This window comes from Bactrocera latifrons, unplaced genomic scaffold, assembly GCF_001853355.1.
Source record: "Bactrocera latifrons isolate USDA-ARS-PBARC rearing strain unplaced genomic scaffold, ASM185335v1 scaffold_36, whole genome shotgun sequence".
In the NCBI taxonomy this organism is placed as follows: Eukaryota; Metazoa; Arthropoda; class Insecta; order Diptera; family Tephritidae; genus Bactrocera; species Bactrocera latifrons.
In genome coordinates, this window is record NW_017537001.1 from 1,569,268 (window position 1) to 1,592,610 (window position 23,343).

The window sequence follows — 23,343 nt, forward strand, 5'->3', positions numbered from 1 at the left end:
GAATGACCTTCCGACCCCGTTTCTTGGGCCTACCGTTAGATGACTTCGAAGACAACCAAGGTTAGATAACCGCCACAACAACAGCAAAACAGATTTGAATTGAAACACTTATAGTTATTTAGATTCTTCCACTTTCTTTTTATCACGCTTTTAATAAAAGGTAGATAAAGAAGATAAAAAAGGAAAATAAAGTAATAATGCTATGGGAATATACATATATACATATATATCGATGTCATCCACTTCCGGAAACAAACCACAAATTGTTATACGTAATAAAATGGAAAGGAAGGAAACCGTCAAAATTAATGTCAGGTGTATGACTAAATTTCGCCTATTTTCTGTAGTTATCTTAATATAATGTTCCCTACATATGTTTCATCTAGACATTATGGGAAAATATTATATAATATATACCCTGATGTAAAAACATATTTATTCTGTGGAGCTTATTTCGTTTAATTTCGATCTTATTATGAGCAATCTTAGTTTTCCCTTCATACATTTTCTTAATAAAAACATAAAAAGGAGGCAACAAATTATTTATCATACTGGTACGTGCATAGTACTTGGTCCATAAATTACTGATAAAATATACATACAATGTATGTAGCTATGTGGTACCTTCAAGATAATAACAATTACAATATCTCTCGCTTATTACCAATGTGAGAGCGCAAATGACTTATCAGCGGTTAGACCGTCTGACACTTTTGGCCTCTATGTAACCAGTCTGTGCACACCTAATGTAGCGAACCCGCGCTGGAGCTGGAGCAAGTGACATTTAAAAGAACACAACAAACGCTCTTGTGTGATTAATTCGACAAGAGAACTCGACGCGTTTAGAACTTTTGCAGCGAAACTGCAAGGAAGAAACGCGATACACAAGTGTTAAACGATARATAAAAGAATAAAAAATTAAAGAAACTTATAATATTTTAAGTGCAAGAAACAGAATTGTAAGAAGAAGGATTCCAAAATGAATTTCTTTGCATCGATTGTTAAATATTTAATCTATATCGCCAATATAGTATTTTTGGTGAGTTGAAAATGTGTAATAGCAAAAACAACAAAAATAAATTATTTAAAAGTGGAGATGTGTAAAAGAAATGTAAAACCATTGATTTCAATGTGTTCAGTTTATTACCTGAAACTAAAATTTTCCAAGTACCGCTAGGAATTTGTTAATATTTTACATTMATTTTTGCATTGTGCAAGTGCCCGTGTATTTTTGTATTTGTAGGTGGGAAAACATGACATGAAAGTGTTTTTAAGTTAATGACTTTAATACGAGCGATTCCGGAGATATTTTTGCACCCCTGTATAATTACAGTGTAATTAACTAAATTGAAAATATGCATACTGTGTAACATTTATGAACTTGAACTTTATTATTACATTGGCCAGAGTAAAAGGGGGTTTAAAAATAATTTTAAAAGGACTTAGTTTAAAATACAAAATGGTTTTTTGTCATAATAAAAGTGACTTCCAATTCATCAATCCTGGTACAGTAACTCATAAAAAAAATATTTCCCTAAAAATCAAGTTTTAACTAAACTTGACTTTGAACTGAATTTTAATCATATTTATAAAAATAAATTATTATATATAACAATTAAAATTCATTACGTATAACGTCTCAAAGTCATATGAGAGTAAAGCAGCTATCGAAGTGTTTGTTTTCCACCGTCTACTCATTTCTGAGATGGTATCAACAGTCATAGATTATTTTGTTCCCTGAAACTGAGCACAAATTTTAGTTTTGCAATTAATAATGTACTTTATTGAATTTTTTCAATTCTCACTCTATTTACTTTAAGACGTGTTTATTGTGCGTTAACACGCTTTTTCTCTCAAGAAAATTAGTAGTAAAATGAACTTCATTGTTTTTAAATTTAAATTAAGCTTTATTTAGTCAATACCAAGAAAATTGCATAATACCACTCTCGTAAAAACCGTCGTCCATATTTGCAAAAAAAAAAAACTGGACAGTCGATTTTCACGAGCTTCTCTTGATGCGAATTTTTCAGTAGCAAAATCATTCGTAGTAGTTATTACTTAGTGCCAGGTCCAAACCTTAAAATGGATGCATAAGAACATCCCAACCAAGCTCTTAAAGCTTCTGGCGACTCACTATCGGTGTATGTGGATTGTCGTTATCTTACTGGGACACAATTCCTCTTTTATTGGTTACAGCCGACCGTTTCTGGACGATTGTTTCTTTCAGACGGTCCAATTGTTGACAATACAGGTCTGAATTAAGAGTTTGGCCGTCGAGGAGTCGCTTAACGTAGTTTGTGCCCTACCAATGACACAACCAAATACGTAGAAGAACCTTCCTAACCGTCAATCCTGTTTGGTCACCATTTGCAGATCAACTATATTCGACTATAACCGTTTTAAAAACTACTTACATTTTCAGTCGACTGGCTTGGGTTTTCGCATTCTTTTTTATATTTGAGGTATATTGTCTTGTCAAAAATTTACTTGTGAAAGCAACAGCAAAACTGTCCATTTGAAAGCAATACAGGAAAGCATGTTATAACCGCTGAGTCTTACAAAATACATTACACCAGTTGTTTGTTCGATTAATCACTCTCCAAGTTTTAATAAATTTTTTACGATAGCTTTTATAAGATAATTGAATTATTTAGAAATCTCTATACGCTAGTACTCATCAGATACTTTTTTGTACTTCTCATTAAGGGTGGTTTTTTACGTTTCGGGTTCCAAGCCCAGCTTACAAACCTGGGGAGGGATATTTCCTCTTCTACCTTTGGCTCGCTTTCAAACGGATGTTTTTTGGCTACGTAGAGGACCCTTAGTCTTAGACCGGAAATCGTGAACTGCTTAAGCCATATATAAAATAATAGTTTCTGGCCACTTACAAAAGAATGGCGCTCAGAGAACTTTCCTCACTTGTGTGAACTTCTATGGCAGTGTTAGATAAACTTGGGCTACGGAATTTGTAGTTATCAGTACTGTGTGCCAAAATAGGCTACCTAACTTAGAAGAAGAATATAATTTGTCTGCAAAGCTCATTTCATCCTCCTGAAGAACAATTAATAATTTGATGCAACATTACTGCTTTGCAGAACCGGGCTGCGTCTCAAACTACCGACTAAAGTTAAAAATGTGATGATGTTTGATGTCTTTATAGTATTCCGTAGACAATTGCAAACATCCGACTAAGTTTCTGTCCTAAAAAGTTTGCCATACTTTAAAATCGAACAGATGTTTGAAGACAGATACTCTGAGTCGTATAACTATATCTAACTGCAATAATATCCAGCAACATATGTATGTCGGCCACTTTATTTAAATATATAAATTTGTGTGTTATCATGCAGTTTTTGTAGAATTTCCCTGAATTTTTTACACTCCATTGTCGGCATTTAAGTGTCTGTCAATTATAATTGGCATCGAGTTAATAATTGCCCAAGTACTCAGCCCAATCATAATGTCGGTGAACACCTCCACTGTCGATTCGATGAAATTCAAATGTTTTTGCGAGCAAGAAATGTTTGACATGTGTATAGTAAAATAAATACTGTTGGCAGAGATTAGATATGGAAACTGATTTGTAAGTAGATGCAGGGTTTTATAGAAATATGAGCATATGTAAGTTGTACAAAATGGCGTAATGTTAGCATGTAAGTTACATGCGACAATTCATATACATACATATGTGTATTTACATATATCTCTCCTGCTGGTGTGGCAAAAATCCCCTTTATAATAGCTAGTCTAGGTAAATGAGCACCAATTCCGCGATAAATCATGTAATAATTTTATAGTTTTAATGACCTTGATGTACTAGAGTATGCCATGACTSATACTGGTAATTTTGTACAGGGAATTATTTGTGCCTCGGTTGGTCTCTTAGATAATACAAATTTTAAAGAGCAAAAAACATGTGTATATATTTGTAATATGATCAAWTTTGACCAAGACTGACAAAAATCTGGGCTGTAGGGCGGCTGCGGAAGCGTTGGGATGTAGCTGTGGTGAGGTAGCTGTTTACAAGAAAAAMGGTGTGAGCCGGGGCGTTGTCGTGGTGCAACTTCCAATCGGCCGATGTCTTGTCGAACTCGATTGACCCTTAATTTGAGCCTTTTAAGGACTTCTAAAACTTGGCGTAGACGGTTTGCTCAGGAGGAACAAATTCATGGTGAACAATGCTTTTGATGTCAAAAAAGCCATTGAGCATCGTTTTTACTTTGGATTTACGCAATCTTCCTTTTTCTTCATCAGCTTCCCTGCCCTCATGAGATGTGGTGCCACCGAAACACATCACTTGTGCCTGCCTGCTTGATTATATCAAACGCCTMTGTGGCAGTTTTACCGAGTTTCACACAGAATTTAATCGCGTACCTCTGCTCTAACGAACGCTGCTTTTTCGGTTTGCACCCCTCACAGAAACGCGTCGCGCGAAAATGTTTGTCCCGACGCTCCAGGKKCTCGGAGACAACTGATCTTATTTGCTTACTTGTTAGCTAGGAACGCCTTCTACCGCATCCAATCGGTATATACACTYTCCGAAGTACAGTCGCGGCGGAAGAAATTCAATCCTATTACTTTCCGCACTAACCCTGTATTTCGAAGCACCGCTTTCGTATTTTTAAACACCTCTCCTGCCTAATCGSCACGTGTCTCTTTTTGAGCGAAAGACAACCATGAGCAAATAGTTTTTACACTCAAGTGTCCATGCAATATTTTCTGGTCTCACTAATGCCTGTAGTTGTCTCTACCTTACGCTAAGTCACATAACGATCTGGCAAGATATGTAAGTTTGCTCACAGCATTAATAGTTACCGAAACAACAACTCATTTTGGACGACCTGCACAAACTCACTTTWGGAGTGGTCTGCGACCTCGATTGAATTCACCATACCATCGATAAAMWCTGGCCTTTGATGAAGCTTCGTTGCTAAAAATTGACATCGATGCATTGCTGATAAGTTAATCCACGCAAAAGGTTATAAAAAATAACCGCACGAAAAGGTTCGGAATTTAATTAAATTTTTTGCCAAGAAGAATATTTCAAGTTACTGTAAGCAACACAAAAAGCGCTCATAAAACAAAAAGTTTTGAATACGTATAACAACAAAAATGTCAAGCTTTACGACCAAGTTGTCAGTTGCCAGATTGCAGGTTTGCCAAATTACGAAATACGAATACCAACCTTCGTAACTCTTTGATAAACATAACCTATAAATAAGAGCGCAGCTCCCWCCTAAGATTTGTTTAATGCTACAATAATAAAGATTAGAAAGATTTAAATGSACATATCAGATCTTTATTTTTGCATACCACATACGTGCATATATTTGTTAATTGATAACAGCTTCAGAATGTGATAGAAAAGTTAAWAGACTTTAGTCACGTATACATCTCACCTACAAGTTACTAGATATCATTTAAATCTTTATGCTATATTCTTATGTGTMTCTTTATTTTTTATTCGTAGGTATGTGGCGTACTCATCATCGTCCTCGGCTCATTTATGGTGAGCAATCTTGGCGATATCTCGTCATTGGATGAGGCTATTAACGTTGATACACTGCCCATCCTAATAATTATACTGGGTTGTATAATATTTGTGATATCATTCGTTGGCTGCTGCGGAGCGATACGCGAGAATTCTTGTTTAATGACTACGGTAGGTTATAATATTATATGAACAAATAATCTTAGATAGCTTTATATATATTTATTACTTTTTTTTTTACTTTTGTACGGTTCGCCTTGATATCTATATATATAAAATATATAAAACTTATAACTTCTTTATTAAAAATTTTTAACCCTTTTCTCTCTCCCACAGTATGCCGTCTTCATGTTTATCGTGTTCGTTCTGCAAGTGGTTTTAGTAGTCTGGGTATTTATAAAACGTGACGAGTTCTTGAAAACCATGACAAATCTGGTTAGCACAGCATGGAATGAGAATGATTCAGCTAAAGGTTTCCCAATGGACGCGTTACAGCTTAGCGTAAGCATGCTATACTATACTATAACTCTAACCTTTGTACTAATAGAAGTTGCTAATATTTTAATTTGTCTCCTTAAAAATAGTTCAAGTGCTGCGGCAAAACCAATTATAACGATTATATAACTGCAGGCAAGGATGTGCCGGTTTCATGCTGTGGCTCTCTCGACGYTAAGGTGTGTACCGCAGATGTATACCAGACTAAGCCAGGCTGTACTGCTGAATTCGTTGGCTTCTGGGAGGCAAATACGAATATTATCCGTTTCGCGGGYATTGCAGTTGCGGCCRTTGAATTGGCGGTATTCACAATAGCCTGTTGTCTGGCGAGTAGCATGCGCAGGTCGCGAAGACCTTAAATGCTCCGAGTAGAATGTGTGTGTGTAGAGCATGTGGTTTTGTAAATAAAGTACAGAAATATACATATATTGAATTCATTTTATTTGAAGTACAAATAATAATTGTGAATCATGTACTATATGTATTAAGGAATGTAGAAGGCATTGTATAAGTTAAGTAAACTTAGTTAGGTCTTTTATAGTGTTAATCAATTATTAAAACTATTTAATATTTGTTGATTCATTTTATTTATTATGAATATATAAAATTTAAAAAAATTAAAGCTAGAATTGTGTTCTTCATCGCTTTTCTTATTGGAAACGAGACTAAATCGCCGAAAATGATGCAGGTTATGTCGACTTGAACCATGTGCTTCGGCTAAAAGATAATGAAATTGTGTGAGATGGTTGAGAGRCTCCCTTAGTTGAAAATTAGGTTCAATATTTGTATTTTCAGGCGCTTTATAAAAGCTGTCCGACTCTCATCTGCAAAACATTATTCAACGGACAGCCGTTTGGGCGCAGCTGTCATTAACAGACAAGTTTCATGACCTGCACTGGTCTGAATGACTTTCTGTCACCCAAATAATCAATGCCAAACACACACTACAACTTCTGAACAGTGTAAACGCTGTTCAACTCGTTCAACTTTATTACGAAAATCCATGTTCGGTAAAGAATGTATAATCGGCTTACTGGGCGTGCTATTTACAATACCATCACTCATCTTGAGACCCAGCATTCATTACTGGCTAATATTCGACCTGATAGAGCACATCCAGCAAGTGAAGTATATATAGCAGCCGGAGCTGAGAGTGTACATGAAGACCGTGGAAAGTCGATTCGGCGCCGTTTGCAGCAACTCGTACGGTCGTATGGAACGACTTTGACAYATTTTACGTCGAGTTCTTAAATTGAAAGCTTACGAAATACAGCTTGTGCACGAACCAAAGCCACTTGACCTTCCCAAGCGACATCGCATCTCTCCATGGTCCCTTGAAAAGTTCTCAGAAGATCCCACGTTTTCGAACCAAATTTTGTTCATCTATGGGGCCCATTTCTGGGTTAATGGGTATGTAAAACAAGCAAAATTGCCGGGACAAAAAGCAACCTGAAGAGATTGAAGAGCTGCCATTTAATTCATAAAAAACAACGTTTTGGTGTGGTTCATGGACCGATGGAATCATAGGTTCATATATCAAAAATGGCGATCGTTATTGCGCCMTTATTTCATGTCTAAAATTGAAGCCGTGATCTCGTCGTCATTTGGTTTCAACAAAACGGCGCCACTTCCAGCGCATCGCATCAATCAATGGATTTATTGAGAGTACACTTCGGTGAGCAGGTAATTTCACGTTTAGGGCCGGAGGTCAAACGAGTCATCCAAAATATTTGAAAAGGATAATATTAAAAAAATAAATGCCAAAGATTGTTCTTTCGACTGATAAAGAATTTCCCCTTAAATTTGAAGTTTCTGTGYTTTTMTTTAAGAAAGTAKGGAACATCGAAATGGATCATCCTTTATTAAACAATAAAATAAATAAAGGCCGATTATTTCACTACACGTAATATAAATTTGAAAGTTTCAGTTTTTGTTTTACATACGATAGAGAGATGGATATTTAGATAATTTCAATTAAATCGACTGACTTGCYATGATAATAATTTAAAATTTATTTGAGTAAAATTTATTAGAGAAATCATTTGAATATCGAAATATAAAAAAATTTTTTTTTTTTGGTTTTTTATCCAAAGCTGCACGCTGCTTTTGTTCATTTTTCGGTCTTAGTTATTGTGTACTTGYCAAGGAATTAAAGACTTAAATACATTTTTTCTCAGCCAACATGATCTTGCGTRTGCTGTGCTTAAGTATGAATTCTTCTAAGCTGTTCCGAACATTAACGTCAAGGGTGTCCCAATACTAATGCAAGATTTAAATTTGACGCAATTTCCAAATCTTTTCATATGTAGTTAACAAAGAGGGTATTCCAATTAGCGAAAAGCAAACTTATAAGTATGCAGTTCTCACAATCGATGTTGTACTGTGTGCCTCATTTATTATCGATGGGCTAAAATACTTTGAGCCCTGCATAATATTTGAATTGTRAATAAAATTTATACATACATATTTATACACATGTTTACATGGTTGCGTGGCACATTAGATACCCCTGTGTCATATTTATCTAGTCGATTAATGAATGGAAAATAATCAAAGATAAGTAAATAGTGATTTTTCGATATTTTATATATGTTTGGAGCCACAATAAAAAAATTATTATAATTAGTTTTGTTAAAAAGCAAATATTCGGCCTAGAGTTCAGTCATTCGAACGAAAGTTACGCGAACAAACGAAATTGGGTTTGAAAAGCAAAAGAATTAAATATTTCTTTAAACTGCGAGAAATTGTACAATAACAATTTATAATAATAATAAATTAATTAATAATTAATTACATATATTCAGATACGAAATTAAATAATCAGTTAAAAACAAAAAATTGTGAAAATGGGTTGGTGCGAATTTCTTGTAAAATGGTTGCTATATTTTTTTAACCTGCTCGCAGTGGTAAGCTCATTATATCCCTAGATATATGTGATGTGAAAATATTTGGAAATCCTTAAAAACCATCCTGCTAAAGTAATGCGCTTCAATTACACGAAGTGTGAAATAAAATATTTTGAAAACAAATAATAGTGTTGACAACTAAAGGGCTAGAATWTGAATTTACGGGCTGATTATTAGATTACTGTGCTTCGTGTTGATCGTTGGRGGGTTTTAATAAGGACTTTTCCTTGTTCTTACTTTTTTGTTTCTATTTTCAAAGAATGGTGCTAAACATGTTATTAAGAGGGTTAATGCCGTTTGAAAACTAAAAAAAAGTTCTTTCTGTGCTGATGACAGTTAAATTTTTGAAATTTCAAGTAAATCGTGTTTTGAGGATCAAAACATTTTGAGTTTATGCAGGGGAGCTTCAGCAGTTTTTTTCTCAGAACACTTAGGATCCACTGCTGTTAACAAATATCCATCGCTTAAGTTCTTTGTGAATTACTGAAATTGAGGCGATAGATGTGATATTAGAGCAATCAGTTCATTAGATCTTGGTCATAATTATAATCTGATTTACAATTAACATTTATTGAGGCTTAAGCACTTTTGATTCAGATTTATCAATACCGATTTAGATTCATRAATTTTTCATCTCAGTCCAAGGCCGTAACTGGTATATAACCCGGTTATTAAAGCAACAAGCMAGAAACACAATTTCTTGAAAGAAAATTAAGAGTCGCAATCTAAAATTTCGAAAAAAATCTACTATATAACTATATTTTTATTGAACTGAATTCATAATATGAATTGGTATAGTTAAGTGAATTCGAACCAATATCAGGCAGTTGGGAATGAATGACGCTTATGCTGTTAGTTTAGAGTGAACCTGCGTGAGCCAAAAGGCGCCAACGCTAATCAAGAGCCGTTAGAGCCGCTTGATGTTATTGGACGTCAAGTGAGATGTGGCGTGAGCGTGGAAAGTAATAGAATCAGTCGTATCTTCTGTCGCGACTGTGCTTCGGAGCAYGCGTGAGCCGACTAGATTCGGTGGAAGGCATTCCTAGGTAACGAACGAGCGGCTGGTCAGTTGTCGAAGGGCACCTGGAGAGTCAGGTCAAACATTTTCGCGCATTTCAGTGAGTGGTGCAATCCGAAAATACTGTGTGAAACTCGGTAAATCGTTTGATATGATCAAGCAGGCTTACCCTGATGTTGAGGATGAAGATAAAGAGGCAATTTTCCGAGTGGCTTACGCCGGCATGAAGAATGAGCAAATCCAAAGTGAAAACAATGCTCATCGTCCACTATGAATTTGTTCCTCCTGGACAAATCTTCAACGCCAAGTTTTACGTGGAAGTCCAAGTAGCATGCACCTCAGCTTTCACGACTATTCCGGAGAATGCCTTCTGTGACGAATTCAATGCTTGGAAATCGCGCTGGCAATGCTACATTGACGCAGAAGAAACCTATTTTGAATGTTTTAAGAATTGTAACGATTGGTTCTATAAATTTGTTTAAATCGACTCAGTTCTATTTCTTTCCGGACAAACCTTGTACTTCTAAAAATTACACAATAATAAAAGTGAAAAGTCATTTGTTTTAAACGGTTACCGTAGGTGTGATCTTTAAAAGCGTCAACATAGAGTCATCAGCATAGAGAATATTTTTTTTTACTTTACGCCTATGTCTTTTCTTATATAATACTTTGTGCACAACACATGTCTATCGAAAAAATTCCAATCAACTTTCGAGTTCACGCCTAAAAATTAAAAACACCTCAACCTCAGTCTACAAATTTTACTATACCTGGCCTTGCAAAATTTTGTACATATATATAGACATAGTCTATATTTGCTATATGTATGTATGTTTGTTTGTATATTAGCCAATTCTGTTTGTGTTAAAACAGACGCTTTCAGTTATCAGTTTTGTCCGGAGTTGCGATAACAATATGGATGACTGTAATTACTTTTGACACATCATTTACACTTTTCCTTATTGAAATCGATATTCGCCATAAATACCATATATATACTTATTCTTTGTATATCTATGTAGTATGTATGTGTTAGGTACGACTTCAGAACGKAGTGATTCATTCCGTTTTAAATACACTCATTACTTAAATGAACATCAATTTCCGATAATCAAGGAATTCACTTGAASTAACAGTTATAAGCATCTAAAATGCGGTTTTAGTGCTATAAATCTATTAATAATAGYAAAATATTACCGCTACGTGATAAATCACAAATTAAATCTAGGTTAGGTTAGGTTAAACTGGCTGACTGATTATTTGTTGTACCAGAAATGGAGTTCACATTAATTCGAGTTRAAGTATTCGTCATACAGGACGTCAATGCTTTTTGCGAACTTTGAGAGCGATTTAATATCTATTTTGATACTTCACCTAGTGCCTTGAACAGCGAACATGCTATATTTCTAAGACGAGTTCTGGGTAAGACCGGACAGTAGCTGAGGTGTTGTTTTAATGTCTCGCTCGTGTCTACTTCTCTGCACTTCCAGCATGTGTAATCGTTACTAATGCCCTTCCGACTCGCATGTAATGCCAGTAAGTTGTGAGACGAGACCGATAGTCGTACGTATGGCCGTATTCCTTCGGTACTTTTACACATGATCTTGGCGATCCTATATTTGCTTAAGCCATTTCATCCCATCCTGATCCGTCTGTCAGTCCTTTCGAAAATTGCATTGTATATTGTTTTTAGTGGCTTCTGTATTTCCGGTAGTGGTTCGACAGCTAGATGGATGGTACTTTTGGTGGTCTTACCAGCTATTTCCTGMGTATTTTCTACACGATACCCTCTGGTTCCTTAAGTCTGTTTTTTTCAGCTCTCCTCCTGTAGATGTTCAATATACTTTACCTTGATATCATAATTTAAGATTTTCCTTGTAATTTTAGGTAGGTAAGTAGGAGTACAGCCCTGTTGTATTTCGAGTTCAAGTAGTACTARCTTTGCCATTTTGGTACACTAATCGTAGACCTTTTTGTTATTGCTATTACGTTTCATCTTCTCTTTCAAACTATTTTGTGGTTTAGATAAAGCTACTAATGTCCGATATGCTTTTTGTAGTCATCCATTCAAGGTTTGGTGCTTGATGGATTCCAAGTGTTCGGTCGGTCGGATCTGGAATAGGGCTGGGCATTCACAGAGAAAGTGGAAAATTGTTTCCTTATTCCCTACTAGTTCGCAGCTTCGGCGAATGTTAATGTAGGCTATACCCATTTTAGTCAGTTAGGCCAGTGCCCTGTTATGGTAGCTGTTACTCTGTAGATACTTTCCTTAGACCTATTTAACAAGTCGTTAGTTTTTTTCTTATAAATTGTTGGCCATAATTTTTTAGTTATAATACATTTTATTATATTTTTACATCTGTTATTTGCTAAATTATTGAAATTATATATTGAGCACTCTCCTGATCGATCCGGGCTTGGAATCAACACTCGTTCGTATCGGATTCGTTTATGAAAGCTCCTGCCTTTGCCAACACGCCTCCTTTTTCGTTGCCGAAAATGTTCCTATGGCCGGAAACCCAGATCAAGTCTAGGTGGAGCAAGCCTTCTAGGCTTGTAATTTTTGTCCTTAGAGAAATCAAGTTATCTTTTTATTACTGTACTTACTACATTATCCTAGTACAGGTAGTAGTACAGATTTCGATTTCTAAAACATTAGAGACACCCTTATTTCCACTGTCAAATATTTATATCTAATTATTTTTGAAAATAATTTTCAGATAGTTGGCATCCTACTCATCATACTCGGCAGTCTTGTTCTCGATGGCATGGGTGATCTAAAATCGGACAGTAATGTCGATTATACCAATGTCGTACCCATTATTGTTATAGTACTGGGTGGTGCCATATTTATTGTGTCCTTCTTCGGCTGCTGCGGCGCACTCAGGGATATCAATTGGTGTATTCTATTAGTAAGTTTTAAAAAAATATGCTTACTCCGATAAAAAAAAAAACTTTTCTCTTGCCTTCCAACTTCCGCAGTACTCGCTTTTCATGTTCATACTGATGTGTCTGCAGATTGCACTTGTCGTTTGGTCTTTTGTGGAGAAGACAGATTTCCTCAACTCCATGAATAACATTGTTCATAATGCGTTTGAGAATAGAAATTACGATGCTGACAACCCTATGAATATACTACAGATTACAGTAAGTCGCAAATTGTTCGTGAAAAATGTATAACTCTTTTAATCATCTTTTTATGCTTTCTCCCTTTTATATATAGTTCAGCTGCTGTGGATACAATAACTACACCGATTATACCAGCACCGTGCCACCGTCCTGCTGTGGTTTTGTGCAAACGGATGCTCCGTGTCCAGCGGTCATTTATGATACTAAACCGGGTTGCCAATCGGTGTTTTATAACTTTTGGTACGATAATTTAGGTTATGTGCGAATTGGTGGCATTGTGGTGGTTGTTATAGAATTCTTGGCTTTAATATCTGGTTGTGGTCTGGCGGGATGCGTACGAAAGGCGGAACGAAGAAATATAGCTTAGAGAATTTGCTCTACATCAATAGTTAATTATTTATTTTAATTGTTTCGTTGTTTAAAAAATTAAGTTTGTTTTAAGTTAATAATATTTAACTTTTTTTTGGAAATAAAGTTTTATTTATAATACATTTAGTAATAGATTTATATAAATAATATAAAAAATGGGCTGAGATAGCCAAAAACGCAGGAAACATATTAAGAAGATCAATATGTTATCGATATGTCAATAGTCGGGCGGCAATTAAGAATGTCCTTATAAACARGGAGGCAGTAGATGTGATTTCTGCTGGTAAGCGGCACTATACTTTGTTTCAGGTCATCCTGAAGATGTTGAAAAAGTACTATTCGCCTACAACCAGAACAGCAAATATGGAGGTCACTAAAAACAGTGTACAATGATATTTCCGTCCAAGGCGGGATGGAAAGTCCTAAAGGCATACAAAATCGCCAAGATCATATGGAAAAGCCCCGAAGGAAAAAAACTTTTTATTCACACGGTCTCCAAAGAACTGACGGTTGCTGGTCTAATGAAAGGTCACAACTTACTTGTATCACATGCGAGTGGGATATCCATTAGTAATAACAATACGTGCATAGAAGTAGGTATGAGAGAGACGCTGGAAGACCTCCTATGCTTCTGTCAAGTATTATCTAAAACTTGGCTTTAATATTTAGAAGCTTCGTAGTTCAAGAAACTAGCGGACGTATCAAAATTAGATATCAATTCGCTTTCCTATATGACGAATCCCTTAGCTCAAATTAAACTGTACCTCCATATGACATTAATGAGTACCAGCTGGTCCATGTATGACGTGACAACCAGGCAGCGTAACCTAACCTAACCTATATAGTAATGAAATTCTGATTAAACCACAKAATATTGAGTCTATAACTATATATGCCAAGAGATGGCTAAGCTTGATCATTACTATATGGTTGCAAAATTCCGAATATTCGATGGAAAGCCACTGTCCTGATGCGTCTTTTTCAGTAAATGCCATTAATTTGAATCAATATTCGGCCATTTTCATCCAAATTCGGTACGTAATATTATACAGTGTAATCCAGGTAAAATTTTACACGAATAGTGACATTGAGGTTTGCGACATTGAATCACAATCATGTGAATACATCCGATTTGTAACAATAGCCGTCGCAGCAAGAATTATTGAAAGCGATCTCTTCACCATAACGATTGATTTCCCCCCCAGATATTAAGTTTAGGATCCAACTTTTCAGAGAAAAAGATAAAGTAATAAGTTACAAGRGGCTCCTTGGACTATATCGTCAGCTAAAATGCAAAATAACGTAACATCAAAAAATTCAAAATTGAAAAAATTTCACTACTTCAAATTACATACATAAATARTATTACATATGTTCAACATTTTCAGGTTCTGTGCGCAGATATTATAGCCCAGTTTTAACCAATATTAAATTTTTTTTTCACTCATGTTCCATTTTATTACGTGTTTCATCCATGCCACTGCAAATTTCCGAAAATGTTGTTACGTTATTTTGAATTTTAGGTGACGATATGTATGTATGTACATATGTATATTGCGAAAACGTGCTCGAGAAGCCCATGTGATTCGTGTAACCAAACCACTTAAGCTCAAAATTATCGGGTACTACAGAGCTTAAAACCCAATAAAAAGTAACGAATTTTCGAATATCATTGCGCATTTCATATTCAACTGTTTTTATCTCCCAAAAATATACTAAACATTTTTGTACAACAACCGTTCCACTGGAAGAAGCCTTAATGGACTTRTAGCGATAAGGCCTTGTGGCCTGGAAAAATTGTGCTCTATATAAAATATACTATTAGATAGCGAATGGCAGTAATACGGGTGAGGTCTGCTGGAAAACGTGCATTGCTATCGGGTGATTTTTTTGAGGTTAGGATTTTCATGCATTAGTATTTGACAGATCACGTGGGATATCAGACATGGTGTCAAAGAGAAAGATGCTCAGTATGCTTTGACATTTCATCATGAATAGACTTACTAACGAGCAACGCTTGCAAATCATTGAATTTTATTACCAAAATCAGTGTTCGGTTCGAAATGTGTTTTATCGACAAATTTTGTTCAGCGATGAGGCTCATTTCTGGTTGAATGGCTACGTAAATAAGCAAAATTGCCGCATTTGGGGTGAAGAGCAACCAGAAGCCGTTCAAGAACTGCCCATGCATCCCGAAAAATGCACTGTTTGGTGTGGTTTATACGCTGGTGGAATCATTGGACCGTATTTTTTCAAAGATGCCGTTGGACGCAACGTTACGGTGAATGGCGATCGCTATCGTTCGATGCTAACAAACTTTTTGTTGCCAAAAATGGAAGAACTGAACTTGGTTGACATGTGGTTTCAACAAGATGGCGCTACATGCCACACAGCTCGCGATTCTATGGCCATTTTGAGGGAAAACTTCGGAGAACAATTCATCTCAAGAAATGGACCCGTAAGTTGGCCACCAAGATCATGCGATTTAACGCCTTTAGACTATTTTTTGTGGGGCTACGTCAAGTCTAAAGTCTACAGAAATAAGCCAGCAACTATTCCAGCTTTGGAAGACAACATTTCCGAAGAAATTCGGGCTATTCCGGCCGAAATGCTCGAAAAAGTTGCCCAAAATTGGACTTTCCGAATGGACCACCTAAGACGCAGCCGCGGTCAACATTTAAATGAAATTATCTTCAAAAAGTAAATGTCATGAACCAATCTAACGTTTCAAATAAAGAACCGATGAGATTTTGCAAATTTTATGCGTTTTTTTTTTTTAAAAAGTTATCAAGCTCTTAAAAAATCACCCGATATAACGCATTACTGCTCAAAACAAATAAAGAAGATAAAGAGAAGGGAAGAAAAAAAAAAACTTAATTACACGAAAATATGGATTGCGGTGGTGTTTTAGTGAAATATATACTTTTCTTATTCAACATACTATTCGTAGTAAGTACAGACAACCTCAAAATGAGTAATATAAATAAGTGAAATTTGAACGGAATTTCTGCAGTTAATTTTGGACGGAATTTTAATTGTAAAATGCAAAGTTGTGAGAATTGATATCACAAGGTACTGATAATAGAATTTTTTTTTGCATCAGACGAGCACTTAACMAAGTTTTAGATAGCTAGACAACGGGTTAGTCATAGAAATTTAATTTGAAGTTCTCAAATATTGAGTCACGGTGCGCGAACACAGCTTGCAAATTAGTTGTAGCCCATTTTGTAAGTAAATTTATTTTTTGTATTAGGTGATTACATGAAAACGATAATAGGAAGAAAATAATTAATATTTAAGTTCCACACTTAAGTACAAGCTTTCAAACATGTGTCTTTGGCAAACAATATCACAAAGCAGAAGCCTTTTATCTACATGAAATAAAGCTCTATCTTATCACAAATGCCGACAAATTCACACAAAAATTAATTGAAACTATTTTTTTTCGGAGTTGAGGCATTTTGGATTTTTTTTTTTTTAGTTTTGTTTACACAAGTATAAAAGGAAAAAACGTTATGATATAAAAATTAGCTACCCATGTCAGAAGTATAAGTGAGTGCGAGGGTGTGTGGATGTGATGTCTTAAGTATATAAAGTAAATACGTTTACTTATTACTTGTTGTTGTTGTTATAAATATATAGAAGCGACAAATAAACACTTTTGCAGTGCTTCGTGAGAGCGTAATCAATAAACTCATAACAGAAGTTAAAAACCATCCTGTATTGCTGCAATTTTTCTTCTACTTTTAGCAAGTTTTAGATTTTGGAGGGGGGAAATCTCCGCAACCCCCACGTGGATCCGGCCCTGTTCACAAGAAACGCGTTTTTTCTGACTTGAAAGTGGACATAACTCCTTAAGTGTCGTCCAAATCGATTTTCACTCAAACTAAATTGAAATCTTTTACTCAATTCACATTCACAAAAATAATATTATTTTTTTATTTATAATAATTCATTACATACACCTCTACAGGTATGCGGTATATTGCTAATTGTCTTCGGCTCCATATTAGTGTCACACATACAGCAAGTGGGTAGCTTTGCGCAAACGTTTGAAGCTAACAGCGTTCCCATAGTAATTCTTATACTGGGATGTGTGATATTCATAATTTCGTTTTTAGGTTGCTGTGGCGCAATACGCGAGGACACATGTTGCACAATGACGGTAGGTCACATATGTAGCAATTATGCGCATATGTACATATAATGTATATATGTATATATATGTACATATAAATATATTAATTTAAATTAATATTATAACTTACACAAATTCGCACATCTTCATCTTGTAGTACTCCGTCATTATGCTCGTCCTCTTGCTGGTTCAGATTGCTCTGGTAATACTTGTTTGGACACAACGTGCCAAGTTCCTCAATTATGTAGATCAAATTGTGGAAACAATTTGGAAGCAGCACAAAACGGATCAAAAAGTAATGGACGCTTTACAATTGACGGTAAGTTTCTCACTAAACGATTTGTGCTTAACCATAACTACATTAGAAATGTATATTAATAATATTTCTTCCCTTAGTTTAATTGTTGTGGCGTAGATGGTGCAACTGATTACACCTTAAATCTGGAGTCAATCCCAAATTCCTGTTGTGGCACAAACGCCGTATCTTGTAGTGTGTTAGATGCTATAAAGAAAAATGGTTGCCAAGAAGCTTTCCATTCATTTTGGGATAAAAGCATAAATATTGTACGATATGCTGGCCTCGGCGTAGCAGCAATTGAAGTGAGTTGTTTAAAGACACTTTGCACTATTAAATTATCTACTCCACTTAAACCGTCATTTTACATTATGCATTTTCAGTTAGTGGCATTTATTTTCGCCTGCTGTTTAGCGAATCAAGTGCGCAACAACATAAGGAGAGCAAACTACTGATTTCAAAATGGAGTTCATGTGAAGCCTTTGCTTTCCGACGATTATAGTTTGCTTCTCACCACTAATAGTAGCAAATATTTTACATATGTATAAGAAATATCTATTTAACTTTTATAAAAAGTTTACGAAATCGATTTATGCTATAAAATTCTCCCTCGATGATTTGAATTCAAAACGATTAAATAAAACTTAACAAATGCGTGAGGAAGCGGAAAGTAGATCCGAAACAAAACTCTTTGAGTATGTATGATAATTTGTTTAGATTCCACAAAAGACAATTTTAGGGCAGCACTGTAAAAATAAAACAGTTCTGCTGTAAAGTTGTTGCCAGTTGTAATATAAATATGATAGCTTGAACCTGTTCATACACAGAAATTTATTTGCTAATAATCAGCAACTTATATTTTTCGGTTTCCTATTTCAATTCTCAATTCGGCAGTAAGAAACTTACTGATATTTTTATAGTAAAATTCGGTAGAGCTTTCTGGTAAATAATGTAAATAATATGTGATGTAGGCGATAGTTAATGTAAGATAATTATTAGAGAATATGTAAATATTTGTTTGAAAATATTACTACGGGGATGATATGTTTACTTGGTCTCCATAGATAGACACTTATGTATATATCATTCAATCTATTAAAATTATTTGATCATATTCTATTACAATTTTAATAATGAGTTAATTGAATCACTCTTTGCTTAAAGTGAGTGAGAATAATATTTCTTTAAAAAATAGAAGTAAGTATATAATGTAGTTTAAATTTGTATGCAAATTATTTAATAAATATTATATTCTTTGAGAACTGGAGCAAAAGTGTTAGTGGTAGTTAGGAAAGAGTAGGCAAGCCTAGATTTACCAGTACTTACCATCACGCGCACAATGTGTAACTTGGCACTACTCGTATTTTTCGWGTTTTTGCCTACATAATAGCAGAGACATGTTTTTGGTTGGCAGCACATTGCCATTCAAATTTTGAAAGCAGATCTCATCAGTCTATTTTATTGTTGGTTCGTGCGRTATATCGTGTGCAGCTGTTTAAATATTTTATCAAATTGAATCGAAAAGGCAACAATCGTTGTGATAAAAGGTATAATTAGTGATTAAATTTATATTTCAATAATTAAATGTAAATAATGCATATTTGAAATATTATGTATATATACTGTTCAAGTGTGTAGTGGCTGTAACATTTCTTAATGTCGTGAATAAAGTTAGAAGTGGTGGGAGAAAATACTGTTCAGGATGCTGGGATCTCCCACCCAATCGTATTGTGGRACTGCGACGCAATTGAAACAACGTGCGTAAAAATATAAAAACTAAATGTATTTTGAATAATGCTATATTTTAATTATTGGGACATAATTTATTAAGAAAAATGTGTCCCCTTACTAAATTCAAAGACAGTGGTTATTTATATTAACTCAAAAAATAAATACAAAGATAGCATACGAGGGGAATGCTAGATATGCAAAATCACGTAGGTACTCTGYAAATGAGACAAAGGACTAAGGCAAAACAAAGGAAAGTGCATACATGCGCCTTTATTAACAAACAAGTGTCAATGAACGCTTGAGAAGATTTGGAGCATCTCTGTATAGTAAAATGATGTAAGTGAGTCAGCACAAGGCCACAATAATTGAAGAGGAGAAAAGTATAAAAAGCGGTGCTAAATGACATGTACTTATATATGTGTACATATGTATGCAAGTAAAAACTCGGTGGTGGCAAAAGACCTTTAGCTCAAATTGTGAATATTAAGTGATTACCAGTGGCCCGTAATTACTTGAAGGTTGCCAATATATTTAATAATGTTAATGACACGATAAACAAATATGCAATTATGTAAATATTGAAAAATCTCCCAAAGGAGACCCAACTTATGAAATCTGCAAAGCTGTTAAGTATATATCACTTTGCAAAGGAAAACTACATATGTATGTGCTTATACATACCTACAAATTAGTATATTTAAATTGTGCGGTAGCAAGTTATACCGGTTTTGCGAAAATGAATAAAGCGTGAAGTTATAATATACCTACATATGTATACATGTACAAACATACGGAATGTTTCGCAACATACATCTGTAATATTATAACATATACACGTATATAATAATTTATGTGGTTGTGATGTAACTTAATCTGCATCGCTATGTACTTATAAATATTTTCAAATAATGATCAGCAGTAATCTGCTCTGTATTTAATTATATAGTCCGATGAATCATCGGTAAAAGGAGCATAACAATCCATTGCAAGTTATGTGTGTATTTCTTTTTAGTTATAACTGTAGATAAAAAAGGTTTAAAATAACTCTTATTTTGTTAGGTAGGTATCTGAGTCAGTAAACAACAGCCAAGACTGATATTTCTATATACGTATATATCAACCGGTAGCAGCGAAATTACGTACAACTGASCTATGTTTTGTGTTTATCTATTATATAAAATCTCCACTTGAGAAAGCTTAAAATATTATAAATATTAATTTATTAGCTCATGCTGTGATATTTCATATTAATCCAATTGTATTGAAGCTCTACCAAATTATTATTAAGCACTTCCTATATATTCTTATTTTTTATAAGGATCAGCAGAAGTGACTTCAAACAATTGTTAATACTTGAAATCTTATTAGTGATTATGTGTTCTAAAACTTAATAAACTATTAATGTTCTCTGTTTCAGATTGAATTTTATACGTTTCGACGAAAGATATAGCGATAAAGTTACCACAATGGATTGTGGCACATCAACGGCTAAATATGTGCTGTTTGCATTCAACACTGTTGTTGTGGTAAGTACCTGTGTAAATATGTATTATACATTTATTTATAGTAACGAAGCAGAATGAATAGAATTGATCCATACATTTTTAACAATAAAACATAAAATTCAGCCCAGTTGTTTGTGCTAACGTTTCAAAAAGAAATTCGTCAAGTCTACCAAAATACATACGATTTTTCGGTAATACCCGAATATATTTCTACTACGATAACATCATCAGCAGCTGGGAGCCAGATATTGAATAGACCTAGTAGATAAACACTCATTACATACTTTTATGTACATAATCTTGTAGAAAACTGGGTAGAAGTGCGTGCGTAAAATATAAAATTGTGTGCAGATAATGAGAATCTCTGGTGGAGCCAGTTTTTCTTAATAAGTAAATTAAACATACTTACATATGTATATTAAATGAAATAGACGTTACAAACTTTCTACGAAGAATTTTTTCTGTGGTCTTGATGCACTTTATACTGTTAAAAAAAAAAACTGCACTTTGCGACTTTTCATTATTAACACATATTTTTCTTATGAAAATACAAATAAGTTCAAATCGGAATGAGTGCTTTTCAATTTAAATTTTATTAGCGCGTTAAGKGAAATATTTGTCAACAAATGCATTCCGATAAGTAAGAAAGTGATTCATTTGCACTGCTAATTCGCTAAAAATACATATGTACATATGTATGTATATACATTGCGTACAACACTAAAAAATTCGTAAAGCTGACTTCATATGCAGATTGCTCCGAAAATGTGATATGCGATTTGTTGGCCTGTAATTAGAAACGAATTTGTTTTGCAAGTTTTTAACGCTTTTTGTTTCTAATAATTTCTGTTGGGAAATGCAACTCATGCTACATCGTAAGATTAATATTACGGACTTGCGAAGAATCTATATCTGATCGTTCAGTTTTTACGGCAGCTAAATGCCATAGTGGTCCGATATCGGTTGTTCCAACAAGTGAGCAGTTCTTTGGAGAGAATGGAGTGAAAGAGAACATAAGCAAGTTTTCATATCTATATCTCTAAAAATGAGGGGTTAGTTCGCGTAGATAGACAGACAAACAGATAAACTTGGCAAAATTAATATAACCTGTACTGGATATACATAATTATAAATAACAAACGTAAAATATTTTTTCTAAATATAACAAAGTAAGTAAAATGAAAAAMCCAAATTAAAAATTGCTAGTTCAACACTTTTTTTTTAAGAAAAGTGGAATGAGATAATTGAAAATTAAAATTACCATTAAGCATTGTGGGAACTAAAAAAGCCAAAAAGTACAAAACAAATATATTATTGCAAAAAAATAAAAAAAGAAGCGGCAAAAGAAAAAGAAATGTAGAAGGCAAAAGCAGAACCACCGAATTTACTTACTACTGTGGGCAAAAAATAATAAGACTTTTTAATTATTTGTAAAAACGTGGGCACAAGTGTATTGTATGGGGAATTACTTTAGGGGAAACGTCATAGATTTTAAAAAATTAATAAAGAGTTTCAAAATTATGAACAGAGTCTTACTATTTTTTGCTCATGGTAGTAATTAGTCTGATTAAACGCCTTTTGCCATTTGCCGAATTGATATTTTCGCATGTTGATTGTTTGTGTGTGCGTAGACTGAATTGCAAACCTTGCGAACATTATATAAATCTGAAAATCTTGTTTACTTGAAACGATTCAATTACGCGCGTAATAAATGAAGGAAGTACATATATACAAATACACATGAATATATCCATWCATACATACACATATTATTGAGGATCTTATATCGCCTTATACACGTACTGCTAATAATAAAAAGCATAGAATAAATAAAAGCTTATRTAGAACGCTTCGTGGGCAGTACTAAAGTTACTGCAATGCATTCAAAAATAAAAAATCTACGTTATATATTATATTTTTACATCTGTATTTARTAATAATTGCATGTGAATGTCACGAATATGAGCGCACAAGCAATTTGTGTGTGCTATACATACATATGTATGTATCCATGTACATATATAGACTTATGACGCACTTAAAGCGAACAATACAATCCATTTAACAATTATTCTCCTACTTCCATCTTCCATTTCATACCCATGTTTACCATATATTTCCGAATATGCGCTCGTTTCGAAGTGTTCGGAGAAAAGCTAAAATTGTCAGATTGGCTAATCCACATGATTATGGATGTACCATATTGTACAGGGCGCTTAGCTTGTAGGGGAAATCAAGTTAGAATGCGGCAGTGTAGTTGCGCGAT

General features: G+C 34.4%; 4 protein-coding genes across 5 annotated transcripts in view; all 4 read left to right on the forward strand.

Annotated features, from left to right (window-relative positions):
- Positions 1–830: 830 nt before the first annotated feature.
- On the forward strand, positions 831–6,608 carry LOC108971818 (CD63 antigen). The gene is made up of 4 exons (XM_018938112.1): positions 831–1,039; positions 5,471–5,662; positions 5,828–5,992; positions 6,076–6,608. Exons 1-4 carry the CDS (start codon positions 980–982, stop codon positions 6,343–6,345), a joined length of 687 nt encoding a protein of 228 aa, XP_018793657.1. The 5' UTR covers positions 831–979; the 3' UTR covers positions 6,346–6,608.
- A 1,965-nt stretch (positions 6,609–8,573) lies between these two features.
- Positions 8,574–13,446, forward strand: LOC108971795 (23 kDa integral membrane protein-like). Its single transcript, XM_018938075.1, has 4 exons — positions 8,574–8,892; positions 12,631–12,822; positions 12,893–13,057; positions 13,134–13,446. The coding sequence occupies exons 1-4, from the start codon at positions 8,833–8,835 to the stop codon at positions 13,404–13,406; spliced, it is 690 nt and encodes a 229-aa protein (XP_018793620.1). The 5' UTR covers positions 8,574–8,832; the 3' UTR covers positions 13,407–13,446.
- A 2,779-nt stretch (positions 13,447–16,225) lies between these two features.
- Positions 16,226–18,882, forward strand: LOC108971834 (CD63 antigen-like). The gene is made up of 5 exons (XM_018938141.1): positions 16,226–16,357; positions 17,382–17,573; positions 17,704–17,865; positions 17,943–18,146; positions 18,225–18,882. The coding sequence occupies exons 1-5, from the start codon at positions 16,298–16,300 to the stop codon at positions 18,294–18,296; spliced, it is 690 nt and encodes a 229-aa protein (XP_018793686.1). The 5' UTR covers positions 16,226–16,297; the 3' UTR covers positions 18,297–18,882.
- A 369-nt stretch (positions 18,883–19,251) lies between these two features.
- Positions 19,252–23,343, forward strand: part of LOC108971835 (23 kDa integral membrane protein) — a 21,820-nt gene continuing 17,728 nt past the window's right edge. Inside the window, exons 1-2 of one of the 2 annotated variants that reach the window (XM_018938142.1) lie at positions 19,252–19,388; positions 20,990–21,098. In XM_018938142.1, coding sequence (XP_018793687.1) covers positions 21,039–21,098 — 60 coding nt within the window. In that variant the 5' untranslated portion in view covers positions 19,252–19,388; positions 20,990–21,038. Of the gene's footprint in view, positions 19,389–19,497; positions 19,599–20,989; positions 21,099–23,343 lie in introns of those variants that run through there. The other variant, XM_018938144.1, reaches the window with a different exon arrangement.

Excerpts from the sequence above, each read along its gene's own strand:
- LOC108971795 (XM_018938075.1), top strand. The coding sequence starts at position 8,833 with ATGGGTTGGTGCGAATTTCTTGTAAAATGGTTGCTATATTTTTTTAAC. Across the intron at positions 8,893-12,630 it reads TTTTTAACCTGCTCGCAGTG|ATAGTTGGCATCCTACTCAT; the intron begins GTAAGCTCATTA and ends AATAATTTTCAG. Across the intron at positions 13,058-13,133 it reads TGAATATACTACAGATTACA|TTCAGCTGCTGTGGATACAA; the intron begins GTAAGTCGCAAA and ends TTTTATATATAG.
- LOC108971834 (XM_018938141.1), top strand. The coding sequence starts at position 16,298 with ATGGATTGCGGTGGTGTTTTAGTGAAATATATACTTTTCTTATTCAAC. Across the intron at positions 17,574-17,703 it reads ACACATGTTGCACAATGACG|TACTCCGTCATTATGCTCGT; the intron begins GTAGGTCACATA and ends TTCATCTTGTAG. Across the intron at positions 18,147-18,224 it reads TCGGCGTAGCAGCAATTGAA|TTAGTGGCATTTATTTTCGC; the intron begins GTGAGTTGTTTA and ends ATGCATTTTCAG.